Source organism: Pan paniscus, chromosome 10, assembly GCF_029289425.2.
Source record: "Pan paniscus chromosome 10, NHGRI_mPanPan1-v2.0_pri, whole genome shotgun sequence".
NCBI lineage: Eukaryota > Metazoa > Chordata > Mammalia > Primates > Hominidae > Pan > Pan paniscus.
In genome coordinates this window covers 23,999,192-24,012,132 of record NC_073259.2, presented here as the reverse complement: position 1 = coordinate 24,012,132, position 12,941 = coordinate 23,999,192, and the positions used below count along the sequence as shown (strand labels likewise).

Sequence of the window (12,941 nt, the reverse complement as noted above, 5' to 3'; positions counted from 1 at the left end):
CTTCTTCAGTTTATAGATACAGATATAGATGTACATTATTTGTAAATAATATAAGACACAAGTGGGTTAAATAGGCATAGGGCTCTAAAGACCTTGTATCATTGGGAAATTCATAAAAATTCTAATTTATATTAGACTTAAATAAGTCAAAGACACATAGTTTAATGTCTATGGTAATTCCCAACAGGAAAAGAGTTTATAACTCCTGAGGTTACATAGGACAAAATGGAAAAATAAATACTAAATTTAAAAAAAGAATGGAAGAAAAGAGAAAAAGCATTAGGTGATAGACTTGAGTATAACATATACACATAGACACATGCACACATGTATTTATCAATGACAGTAGCAAATGTAAATAATTAAGCAGTACAAGTAAAAGATGAAAATTATGTTACTGGATTTAGAAAAAAACCCATCTGTGTGTTGCTTATAAGAGTGATCATTGAAATGGAAAAATATGAAATGATGAAAGTAAAGCAATGGAAAAAGTTGTATCATGCAGACACTAGCCAAAATAAAGCTGGCTTGGCTATATTAGTAATACAGAAGAAAGATTTTTCAGACAAAAGGCATCGTTAGAGATAGGAGAGACACGTGACCCTTAGTGAAAATTTCAATATAATGGGAAAAATATAACAATTCTCCATGTAAGTGATCCTAATAACAGCCACAAAATATATAAAGCAAAAATTAACAGGAAGATAATGAGAAGTAGTTAGATGTATAAATATAGTGGAATATTTCTATAAACGTCTACTGGTACAAACAAACAAAAACCAGTCAAGATGACAATTTGCACTAATATACATGTGTAGAACACTGCATCTCACAACTACAGGGTGCATTCTTCTAAAGCATGCATGGAATTTTTACTGAAATTGACCATATTTAGGACCATAAAACATTGCAAAATTTAGAAAAAATTGAAACTATAGGTGTGTTCTCTGACATACTTAAGCTAGAGATAACGAAAAAGAGGCTAAATATATTTGAAAAAATTAAAAAGTATTTCCTAAAAATCCATGGCCACAAGAGAAATCACAATGAAAAGTTTATAAATATTTTGAAAGAATAAGAAAGAAAATATGGTATTGTATATCAATTTTGTATATACAATATTGTATAGAGAGATTTGTGGGGTGCAATCAAACCTTTACTAGAAGGGATTCGAATTTTAAATGTGTAAGTTAGATAGGTTGAAAGTAAAGTTAAGCGGCCATCTGTAGTGAATCTCTATAATTTTCCTTTGCCGTGGCATTTATTTTGAATATAAGTTGCACTTTCAAATACTAGAAGAAACTCTTAGTCATCTTTGACAGTTTTCGGTTCTCTGCCTTCGAGATCCTTGATGTGGTCAATCCAGATATTTCTTATACAACTACCTCCTGGTGACCATCTCTCTATGGGTCAGATAGATATAACCTTCTTGACTCACTCTACTCATACCCACACACTGCTTGCATTGCATAGATATGCTACAATGACTAACTTCAGTCACCATTCAACTCTATAGAACCTGCGCCTGCTTACTCTAAATCCTCTAATTAGAACTCCCTGTGGGAAACCTGCTTGGATAATGCCCTATACTGCAATAAAGGCTTTGGTCCACAGGTCCCTTGCCCTCTCTCTCTTGTTCTCTACTTGCTGCTTGAGTGTGTGTATTAATAAAGTGTGCATCTCAGGCTGGGCACAGTGGGATCACGCCTGTAATCCCAGCACTTTGGGAGGCCGAGGCAGGCGGATCACCTGAGGTCAGGAGTTCAAGACCAGCCTGGCTAACATGGCAAAACCCCGTCTCTACTAAAAATACAAAAATAGGCTGGGTGTGGTGGTGGGCACCTGTAATCCCAGCTACTCGGGAGGCTGAGGCGGGAGAATTACTTGAACCTGGGAGGCAGAGGTTGCGGTGAGCCGAGATCAGACCATTGCACTCCAGCGTGGGTGACGAGCAAAACTCCGTCTCAAAAAAAAAAAGAAAAGTGTGCATTTTATTTATGGATAAAGAAGTATTACATGAAAGGCACATTGTAAACCTGAATAAAGGAGAAGAGCCGTTGATCATGGATCACCCCAAAAGATTCACACATTTATGACATTGAGGTAGGGTATGTTTTTACTAAGAAAATATTGATACATTTCACTTCATTAAAATTAAGCATTTCTATTCATCAGAAGACATGATAGAGCAAAGGTACAAGGTACAGAGTAGAATATATGAAGAAATACACCTTCTAACAATTTCAACCAAGAAATGAATCAATAAATGAATATTAAATAATTCAATAGAAAAATGGTAAAGAGACATGAACTGGCACTTCATGAAAGAAGATATCCGAATGACCAAAAAACATATCAAAAAGTGTTCAAGCTCATTAGCAACAGGAAAATGCAAGCTAAGCGTTCAGTGAGACGCACACCAACCAGAATGGCCCAAATTTAAAAGATTAGAAAGACCAAGTATAGAAAATTGGAAAATGTATTTATTGCAAATGAGAGAATAAACTGGTCATTATAAGGTTGAAATAAGTATATCCTACAATCTGGAAATTCTATTCCTGGGTGTAGGAACAACATGGGGATACTGAGTCATGCATGTGAAAGAATGTTCATAACAGTATGGTTTGTAATAGCCCCAAACTGGAAACATTCCAAAAGTCTATGTAGAGAAGTATCTACAGATAAATTCTAATATATTTGTATAATAAAATATTATACAACAATAAAAATCCATGAACCTTAGAAATGGGCTATCACTGCATTGTTGGCCTAAAACCAGTCATTCTATTATTATCTCTTAGTTCAGGTGTTTGAGAGGGCTCAGCTGGGTGTTCTGCTTGGGATCTCTGATGAAACTGTGATCATTTGGTGGTTGGGGATGGAGTCCCAGCTGGGGACTGGAACAGTTGCTGTTCCTTAGATATCTCTCTACGGATTTGATCTTTTTGGTTTCTCTGCCGGGCAGACTCAGGGTAGGTCAGCTTGAAAGATGGCAACTGAAGGCTCCCGCAGTGACCATTCCAAAAGAAATTGTTAGAAGGTGCGTGGCATTTTCTAACCTATCTTGGAAGTCATAAAGGGTCACTTCCACCATATTCTATTTGATGAGCAAATGACAGAAGCCCTCTTGGGATCAAGACGTTGGGACACAAGCTGCCTCCTCTTGATGGGAGGGTGGCAAAGCATTTTCAGACATGTTTTGAAACTACTGTGTGGTTACATGGGTGTTCTTATAATTTACCCTTGAACTGTTCAGTTTTCTTTTGTGGATATTTCTGAGTGTGTTTACATTTTACAATTTCAAAGTGAAAAAAAATAGTAAGAAGAACAATGTGCTAGTCTAGTAAGGAGGGCCAAGATCTACCAAAGTGGTGAGGGGCATTGTACTTCACAGTGTTTTTAGTTCCTCACGACTCTTGTGATGGTTAATTTTGTCTGTCAACTTGGCTGGGTCACAGTGCCCCTATATTTGGTCAAACATTATTGTGGATGTTTCTGTGAAAGTGTTTTTTTGGATGAGATTCATATTGAAATTGGCAGAGTTTGAGTAAAGCATATTACTCTTCATAATATGGGTAGGCCTCATCCAATCAATTGAATACCTGAACAGAACAAAGACTGACCTCTGGGCAGAATGTCTTGGGACTCAGATGGTAAATAATATCCTCTGGTCTCCGGCCTGCCAGCCCACCCTACAGATTTTGGATTTGCACCTCCACAATCATGTGAGCCAATTAAACAAATTTCTTCTTTTCTCTCTCTCTTTCTCTCTCACACACACACAGACACACACACACACAGACACACACACACACACACAATTTTGTTGGTTCAGTTTCTCTAGAGAACCCTGACTAACAAGCTCTCTAAGGCTTAGTTTTAGCTTCTAACAACTTGGGCTTGGCGTCCAAACTCTTACCTCACAAGAATGCTGAGATCCATCAGAGCTGTGTCCTTGCACATTTTCTTAGATCCCCGTGATAGGCAGAATAATACCCCCTACCAAAAGATGTTCATGTCCTAATCCCTGGAAACTGAATATGTTACCTTACATGGCAAAAGAGACTTTGCAGATAAAATTACATTAGGAATCCTGAGACGGTGAGATTATCCTAAATTGCCCAGATGGACACAATGTAATCACAAGAGCCCTTCTGAGAGGGAGGCAGGAGGGTCAGAATTTGAGCCAAAGAAGATGTGATGACACACTCAGAGGTCAAAGTGTGCCACTGTGTCGCTGGAAGAGAGCCACAAGCCAAGGAACACAAGCAGCCTCTAGAAATTGAAAAGATTCCAGAACCAGCCCACTAACATTTTCATTTTAATTCCATAAAACCTGTTTTTCAGACTTCTAAATTCCAGAACTGAAAGAAAATTGATATGTACTGTTTAAAGCCACCAGGTGTGTGGTAACTTGTCACAGCAGCAACATATTTAAATTTTAAGAATACTATTTCTTTTTGGTTTTTCTCACTCATAATTTTTCTTATATTGTTGAGACACTTCCCCAGACCACCTCTGTTTAATCCTACTCAGTGTTAAAGGCTCGGCTCAGATGCCCTCTTCTCCTTGAAACTTTATTATTGCATCGGGAATGATTCTTACTCCTCTAAAACTCTAGAGCACTTCACGGCACTGATAGTCCATTTATCACATATTATTTCATTGAAGTTATTTGAAGTCAAGGTTCTATACTTGTTTTGCTGCTCCACAGTTCTCAGTTCATGTATTTTATACAAATTAGGCATACATATTCATTGAATGAATGAACCCAAAGAATGTTATCATAAAATATTATTATTATTAGAGACAGAATCTGGGTCTGTCACCCAGGCTAGAGTGCAGTGGCACTATCATAGCTCACTGCAGCTTCCAACTCCTGGGCTCAAATGATTCTTCTGCCTCAGCCTCCTGAATAGCTGGGACTACAGGCATGTGTCACTATGCCTTGATAATTTGAAAAATTTTTTGTAGAGATGAGGTCTCGTTTTGTGGCCCAGGATTGACTTAAACTCCTGGCTTTAAGCAATCTTCCCACCTTGACCTCCCAAAGTACTGGCATTACAGACATAAACCACCACACTCACGAATAAAATATAAAATAGTTGATGTTTTATGTAAAAATAGAAAAATTAATTATAACATACGTTTGTAACTTCATGTGATCCATTTAATATCTGTTCCATGTAATGATTTAGATCTCTGAATCTTCTGTGATCTGAATTTGTAAAAGGTAGGTGCCACCAATGAGGAAACCTGTTTTAAGAGAAAAAAGGTTATCTTCATTAGTTTGAAAACTGGCCTTTTCATCTTAAGATTGTTCATGTAGTTACAGCTGTATCAGATGGAAGGGCCAATGAAAACATTTGAAAAAGTCATAGTCTACGTGATTAATCCTCAGAATTTTATTAATATGGCTGTGGTCATTCATGCCATATTAATGGTCATTAATATTAATACTAACTTAATTTAATTTGACATATTAAATTCATTTATATGTCCCTTCTTACTATATCTATGGCAGAACACACATTTTGTCTTTTAAATATATGTGGGGTCTTAAAAAAAGACTGTCTGAAGTTAATGGTTCAAAATTTTTCAAAAGGTTCAGATTCTATTGTGTCTTCTGGGTTCACTAGAGACACCATTACACTAACTAAATTAAGCATTTTAGCAAGTGACATATGCGTCCATCTGCTCTTAGCCTTCTAGAAAATAGTAACACTTTCCCCAAGAGTCTGACTATTTGCAGAATTTCCTTTGCACAATCTGATGATTCATCTTGATGGGTTGAACTTCATTAAGACCAGTTATTAGGTGGGATGACTGGTAATGGGTAGCATTTGGTAACATATCTTGCTGTCTACGTATACCCTTTTAGGAACTACCTAGCAGCCTCCTCTGACTCCAATCATCCTGCTGCCTCATCCACACTTCTGCTTCTTTGGTATGAACCACGGCTTGGCTACCATGCTTGGAGGGGAAATGAACATGGAGGATAGTAAAGGACAGTCAGCAAAGATAAAGATGTATGTGATAATTTCATGCCACCCCACTGATTACTGTTGGAAATGTCAGGAAAGTCCAAAACTCTATGCTTGTATATTTTAACAATGAACATTTTGTTTTTTAAAGTCTCTTGCAGACTCTAAGACTTAAAAGTCTTTAAAATTTTTATCTAAATTTAATCATGAAAATTAGTACCAGTATACAATCGATTGAGCATATAGCATAGAAGATAGATAGATAGGTAAGTAGAGAGATAGATCTATATTCTATATATCTATATATGCATAGTTTTTTTGGGAGAAATGAATTTGATAAATGAGAGATTAGGCTGGTTTTAAGTATTAATTCACATGTCTGTGTGAATTTTCCTTGTTGATAGAACAAAACAGAAGTCTACATCAATTCTGCTACTTTGTTAATATTTTTATAGATATATGCACTAAAACATCTTATGTATAAATAAGTACATGAAAGTTGAGGAATGGTTCTATAATACTGTCATTTAATTGAAACTTCTTTGAGTTGTATGTCAAATACAGCAGTTATTGAAAATTACTTTTTATGATCTTTTGTCTGACAGTATCATCATATCCTCCCTCAATTTCATTCACAACAAAGATTAGAAAACATCTGACAAAGATTTGATTTGATATTTCCTTATTAGAGTAATTCATTTTCTTAATACCAACACCAATATTTTGATTTGCCCTTTTGTCTTGTCCTCAGAAGTTTCTATAGCCTGATCAGTGTACCAAAATAAAATTTTGGATGGTTGGGAGAAGAAAGTCAACTCTCGCCAAGCATATTACTTTTCTAAAAAAGATTATTAATTTTAAGGAATATTTTCATGTCGTGTACCCCTGGAAGTTACCCAGAAACACAAATAGCTGATTTGAAGTCCACTGTTAGATGGTATGAACTGATTAGAATTTCGTTCTTCATGACTCTGACTTTCTGATCATGCCTTCCAGATGACATTTACATAACTCTCATAGGGCTTCTCTCAGTAAATTTAGAAGTCATAGGGAATCTTCATCTTTCATTTATGTGCATCACTGTAAGCCTGGGCCCCTTTGTGAGTGTCAGCATGCAAACAGTGTTCAGGGAACATAGGACAAAATGTTCCTTGCCTCCACAGGTTGCTTACACAGTTTGAAAATCAATGTAAGAACCTCCAGGCAGCAGTAATGAGCAAAGCAGAATCCTAACAAAAGCTGAAAACTGAAAAGAGGCCAATTGAGATAGATTATTAGAATTTTTAAAGTTTTACAAGTTATACTGATATGTATTGGTGAGGTACAGCGTAGAACAGAGACATTTTTGAAACCGAAAAAGGATAGCCATTAAACAAAGATTAACATATTCTTCTCAATTATTAATTAGTAGGGTATCATGGCAAACATTGATGTTGAATGTGGTATTTGCAGCCAAACGTTGAGCTTTTTTTTTGCCTGTGTCTCTTTTTTTCAGTTATTCTATCAGATTTTTTGATAATTCTAAAACTTGATGTTACTTCTAAAAGTTTCCAGAATGACTTTGCCTCCCTCTCAGTCTCTTGAGTATGCTCTTGATTTCTGGACTTCCTGATGCTCAAAGCATCTGAATTTCAAAAATCCCTGTTACATATGCCAGTACAGTTTTTTTTTCATGAATGTGAACTACTCAATTTTTAATATTGTGCAATATCTCCCTACGCACTAACTTTGCTTATATTTATATTTTGGAAGGTAACTAAATCCTGAAAGCCAAGTAAAAATCCACATGTATCAAGTATGCCAGGTAAAGTATAAACAATTACATCATAAAAGGACCATTTACTTTACCTAACAAAAATCTCACTGTAGATAAAACATCTGATTAACCTAAATGCAATATCATGATTTCTGGAAAGCTCACATTTTTAAAATCAAGATACACCTTTTTTATAGACTGAAGTCTATGATCAAAATTTGACTGCTTCTAAGTGATGAATTTTTGAAGGGTTATTTGAACAGCAGTTATTTTAATGATATTTTTAGTTTGCTTATGTTTAACATTTTTCCATTATGACATAAATGAAAATAATGATTTTCAAGATGGCTTCAAAATGAACAAAATAACAAATTCAATTTAGATAATGCAAGTTACTAATTTAAAAGTTAAAAATTAACGGCAACAAAATGAGTTAGTAATATATGAATTGATATAAATACATTTACATTTTTTCTGGTACTGAAATTAAATATATAATAAGCATATATAATTATATATAATTAAATATGTATATTAATAAGCCTATGTGTATATATAGGCTTTATATTACAGTTATTTGTTGAAAAAGTAAACATATCCAATTTTCTTCTGCAATTTCAATTTCAATTGTATTTTTATAAAAAATAACTAAGAGGATTAAATTAAAAACAGGCAAATGAGACTATTTTCCCAATAATCGAAGAAAAACGAAGTAGCTTTTGAAATTGTCTGTCTACAAAATCAATGACTGGAAGTAAAAAGAAAATTGCAAATCTTGTTCTGTTTTATGAGACAAAAGATTCTTCACTCTGAGAGCAATTCAGACTCTCTGCTGGGATAGATTCAATGGCATTGGAGTCAGAATACTGTGTTTCTCACAAATAGAAAATCCCATAACCATAATTTTTCTTTTTGCTCAAGGACAAGTACTGAAGGCAAAACAATGTAAAAGGACAGTGCCTTACTCTGGGAGAGTCAGTGATGCAAACTGCTTCTGAAGTTGGCTGTGAAGTTTTGAAAACTGCTCAAATGATTTTTCTGTCAGGCTTGTTTCGTTGTTGCTGTGTGTCACCTGGATCAGATACAGCTGCAGAAAGTAAATAGATAGAAATCAAAAGATGGCAATATCAGCCTGTGATACATTCTAAAACCCGATTTTATGTAAACCAAACAAAGGAAGTACCTTTCTGCAAAACATTATCATAAAAGCTAGGAGATGCATTTTGTAAAGGCAAAATTACCTATAAATAATATCTAAGAGTATCATAATTGTATGTGCTAGGAACAGATTGCCTAATTTTTGTTGTTCTTGTGGACATTTTAATTAGTTCTTGATTTATACTCTACCACAGGGCAGGAATTGTTCTCTTTGATGGTTCTCTACTCATAGCTCTTGTTGTTATGATTTTTCCTTGGAACATCCTCTTAATGACACTTCTGCTTAAATTGTAAATTATTTTTCATTTGCTTAGTAAAAAATTATGCTATAAGAAAGGCTGTGTAGCATAGTGAAGAGAAGTCTGAGATAAAGTCAAGTGATACGTAAGTCACGATGACGGACTTTAAACTTACATTACTGGATTTCTTGCTGAACCCTAAAATTGTTGCTCTTTCAATCGACCTAGTTGTACTCAGCAAACAGGATTCCTGAGGAAAAGTCTGTGAAGTAGATTTGGCAGGGCTTATGGCTGACATTTGTGCAAGTGTGTGGATCAAGTTATTCAATTTAACAGGGAAACACTCCAGACTTTCCTTTATTTTCCTAGAGAAATGTAAAAGAAAAGATAGTGAGTAACACTCCTCTGCATCTACTCATTTCATTTATGATCTGTTTCCTTGTGTTTGTCAGTATGAGGGGAAAAAGCCAAGAAACATGTATGTTTATTTGGAGCCCAACAATTAAACGTTATTTGTATAAACTTCAAGTTCGCATCTGGAGTTGTTAGCAAATAAACATACAAGAAACTTTTGTGATGAAATATAAAACTGTAGTTGCTATATTGTATGACTACATTTTAAAAAGATTTTGTTGTGGCCCGCCGCGGTGGCTCACGCCTGTAATCCCAGCACTTTGGAAGGCCGAGGCGGGCGGATCACGAGGTCAGGAGATCGAGACCAGCCTGGCTAACACGGTGAAACCCTGTCTCTACTAAAAATACAAAAAAATTAGCCGGGCGTGGTGGCGGGTGCCTGTAGCCCCAGCTACTCGGGAGCCTGAGGCAGGAGAATGGCTTGAACCCAGGAGGCGGAGCTTGCAATGAGCCGAGATCCTGCGGCTGCACTCCAGCCTGGTGACAGAGCGAGACTCCGTCTCAAAAACAACAACAACAAAAAAAGATTTTGTTGTTTATTTGGGGAAATTTTTAAAAAAATTAATTCCAGCTTATAATTATTAAAAATATTTACAAAATTCCAGAAGTAACACAAATTCCAAGAAGCCTAGTAGCTATTCCCATACTTTCTACCCTATTCTTTCCCTTTCCTTATATGTAAACAGTTTTAACACTTATGGCTCAACTTTCATTGTTTAATTTTTAATTTAAATTTTATTTTTGTATATTTTTATGTTTTTCTATCTTTAAAAAAGGTAGCATACTTTACTATATTTAACAGACACGTATTTTATATAAAATATTTTTCATTCTTTGATTTGTTTTCCTTTGTTTTTGGTGTTTTTATTTTTGTTGTCTCTCCTTTTTAAAGGTTTTTTTTTTGTATTTAAGAAAGTTTGCATTCTAATGGTGTAATAATTTATTTCTATATTTTCCTTTACCTCTTCTTTTTTTATTTTTAATTCATTCTCTATTGAGAGCAATACTGAAATCAGCTAATAGCTTCTTTTTTAATACTGTTCGTTCCCTTTTCTCCAGTATCTGACTTGTGATATTACCCTTTTAATCTCAGTTAATACCATAAAGCAAACAGTATGCTTATTCTACTTTTAATTTGTGCTTCCTAGCCCCTACTTCCTTTTTTTATTTTCAGAGATAGGGTCTTACTCTGTCACCCAGGCTGGAATACAGTGGTGAGATAGTAGCTCACTACAGCCTCTGAATCCTAGGCTCAAAGGATCCTCCCTCCTCAGCTTCCTGAGTAGCTAGGGTTAGAGGCATGTGCCAGTATGCCTGTCTAAACCCACCTCCATTTTTTATTGACCTACAATTGTATAGTACAATTGAACTGTACCGTATAGTACAATTGAACTCTATCATGTAGTATGTATACTAAACACACTTTTCAGTTTCTCTTATAACCTTCACTTAATTTTAAACTCTCTACCAGTCTTTGTGCCCACATCTCTACAGTCACTTTGATTATCTGAAACTCATGTTCCAGTAAATTCTTTAAGAAGTGCTCAAGGAAATAAGTTTCTGAATTCTTGTAAGCTGACAACAGTTGGTCTGTGGCCTTTATACTTGAAAGTTAGTTTGCCTTGATATAATATAATTAGCTCACATTTTCTTTTTGAGTGCCATAAAGCTATTTTCTTCTGGAATAAAGGATTACTGTTCAAAACTCTGATGACATAGTAAATTGTTTACCATATAAGTGAGTTAGTCTTCCTGCCTACATGCTTAAAGGAAGTTTCTCTTTCTGCAAAGTTCAGTAGTTTTTCTAAAACATGCTTCTGTATTGATTTTTCTGGGTCATTTTTTTGAATAGTGCCCTTTCAATATGTAATTTCAAATCCTTTCACTTTTGAAATTTTTTTCTTATAGTCTTAGTATTTGTTAAAATACTAAATATGCTATTTAGTTTTGATATAGTTTTATATATTATTTCATTTTCGTTTTCTCAGGGACTACTATTATATGTACATTGGATCTTCAGTGCCTTTATTTCTTTTTTATTTTAAAAGTCCTCTCTGTTTTTACCTTCTCTCTTGAGGCATTGTGTGTTTTGTTGTGTTTGTTTATTCCCATGTCTCTTCTAGCTTATTGTTTGTAAAATCATGTTTTCTTTTATTTCTAATTCTTTCTTGGGTTCAATCACTTCCTTTCTGAGGTTTCCTAATTGTGGTCTATGTTGTTCCTTCATATATTTATCATTTTCTTAATTTCTTTCATCTCAATTAAATATAAGGATACAGTTTATCTTTTTGGTGGGCATGTCTTTCTGGCCCACTTTTTAAAAGGATATTATTTTGCTTCCTATTTCTCTTTTTCTTGTTATAATTCTATATGACTTTCAACCATGGTCACTTTTCTTGTTCATTTTTATATAAAATGAGTATTCCTGAACTTTCAGGAAGGAGTAGAGGATTTTTTACGGTCTGGGGCTTTCCTATCTGTTGCTGTCACATAGTGATTAAAAAAAAATTATTTTGGCCAGGTGCGGTGGCTCATGCCTGTAATCCCAGCACTTTGGGAGGCCGAGGCTGGTGGATCACCTGAGGTCAGGAGTTTGAGACCAGTGAAACCCCATCTCTACTAAAAATACAAAAAATTAGCCGGGCATGGTGGCAGATGCCTGTAATCCCAGCTACTTGTGAGGCTGAGGCAGGAGAATTGCTTGGATCTGGGAGGTGGAGGTTGCAGTGAGCCGAGACTAGGCCACTGCATTCCAGCCTAGGCAACAAGAGCAAAACTTTGTCTCTCTCTCTCCCTCTCTCTCTCTCTCTCTCTCTCTCTATATATATATATATATAATTTCATACAATACATTCTGAGATATTTCTCCTTTGATCTCCTCCCTCCAACTTTTTCTGGACTTTGATTTTCCCTTTGCTAATATTATCTCTTGTCCACGCAATTTGGATTATATGTCCAACAGTTTCTCTTCAGTGTGAGAGAGACCTTTTTTTTGGAAGAAAGCCCCAGTTAAAGTTGAGAATTCATAGATTGCCTAATCTTTTTATATTTGCCACAGAACCCTCACCCTTGCCTGTGAAATAAGAGTATGCAAAAAGTACTTCCAGTTTCAACTGCTTTTCTCAAATTAGCCTGCTCAGCTTCCAACAAATAACTGTTGACTCTTTTGGAGTACTGCTCTCAGGTCAGCCAGAGTACCTGTGGTTTCCCTTAGCTTCCTTCTATCCAAATGCTTGTATGACACAAATCTTGTAATTTAATGGTTTGCCTCCACCTGCTTTTATTGTATGGTTCTTAGGGTATACCTTGTTGCCTAGTTTTGTCATAAATGTTGTCCAAGCTTTTGGATTTTGCTATCCTGGTTGATTTGCCTGTTGGATGTAAGAGATT

At 35.4% G+C, this 12,941-nt stretch overlaps 1 protein-coding gene across 1 annotated transcript in view; it reads right to left on the bottom strand.

Moving 5' to 3' along the window:
* PIK3C2G (phosphatidylinositol-4-phosphate 3-kinase catalytic subunit type 2 gamma) overlaps positions 1–12,941 on the bottom strand; it is a 385,996-nt gene that overhangs the window by 76,539 nt on the left and 296,516 nt on the right. Inside the window, exons 27-29 of the mRNA XM_003816540.5 lie at positions 9,313–9,502; positions 8,706–8,827; positions 5,148–5,256 (exon numbers count right to left, since the gene is read on the bottom strand). Of these exons, the coding sequence (XP_003816588.3) occupies positions 5,148–5,256; positions 8,706–8,827; positions 9,313–9,502 (421 nt within the window). The remainder of the gene's footprint in view (positions 1–5,147; positions 5,257–8,705; positions 8,828–9,312; positions 9,503–12,941) is intronic.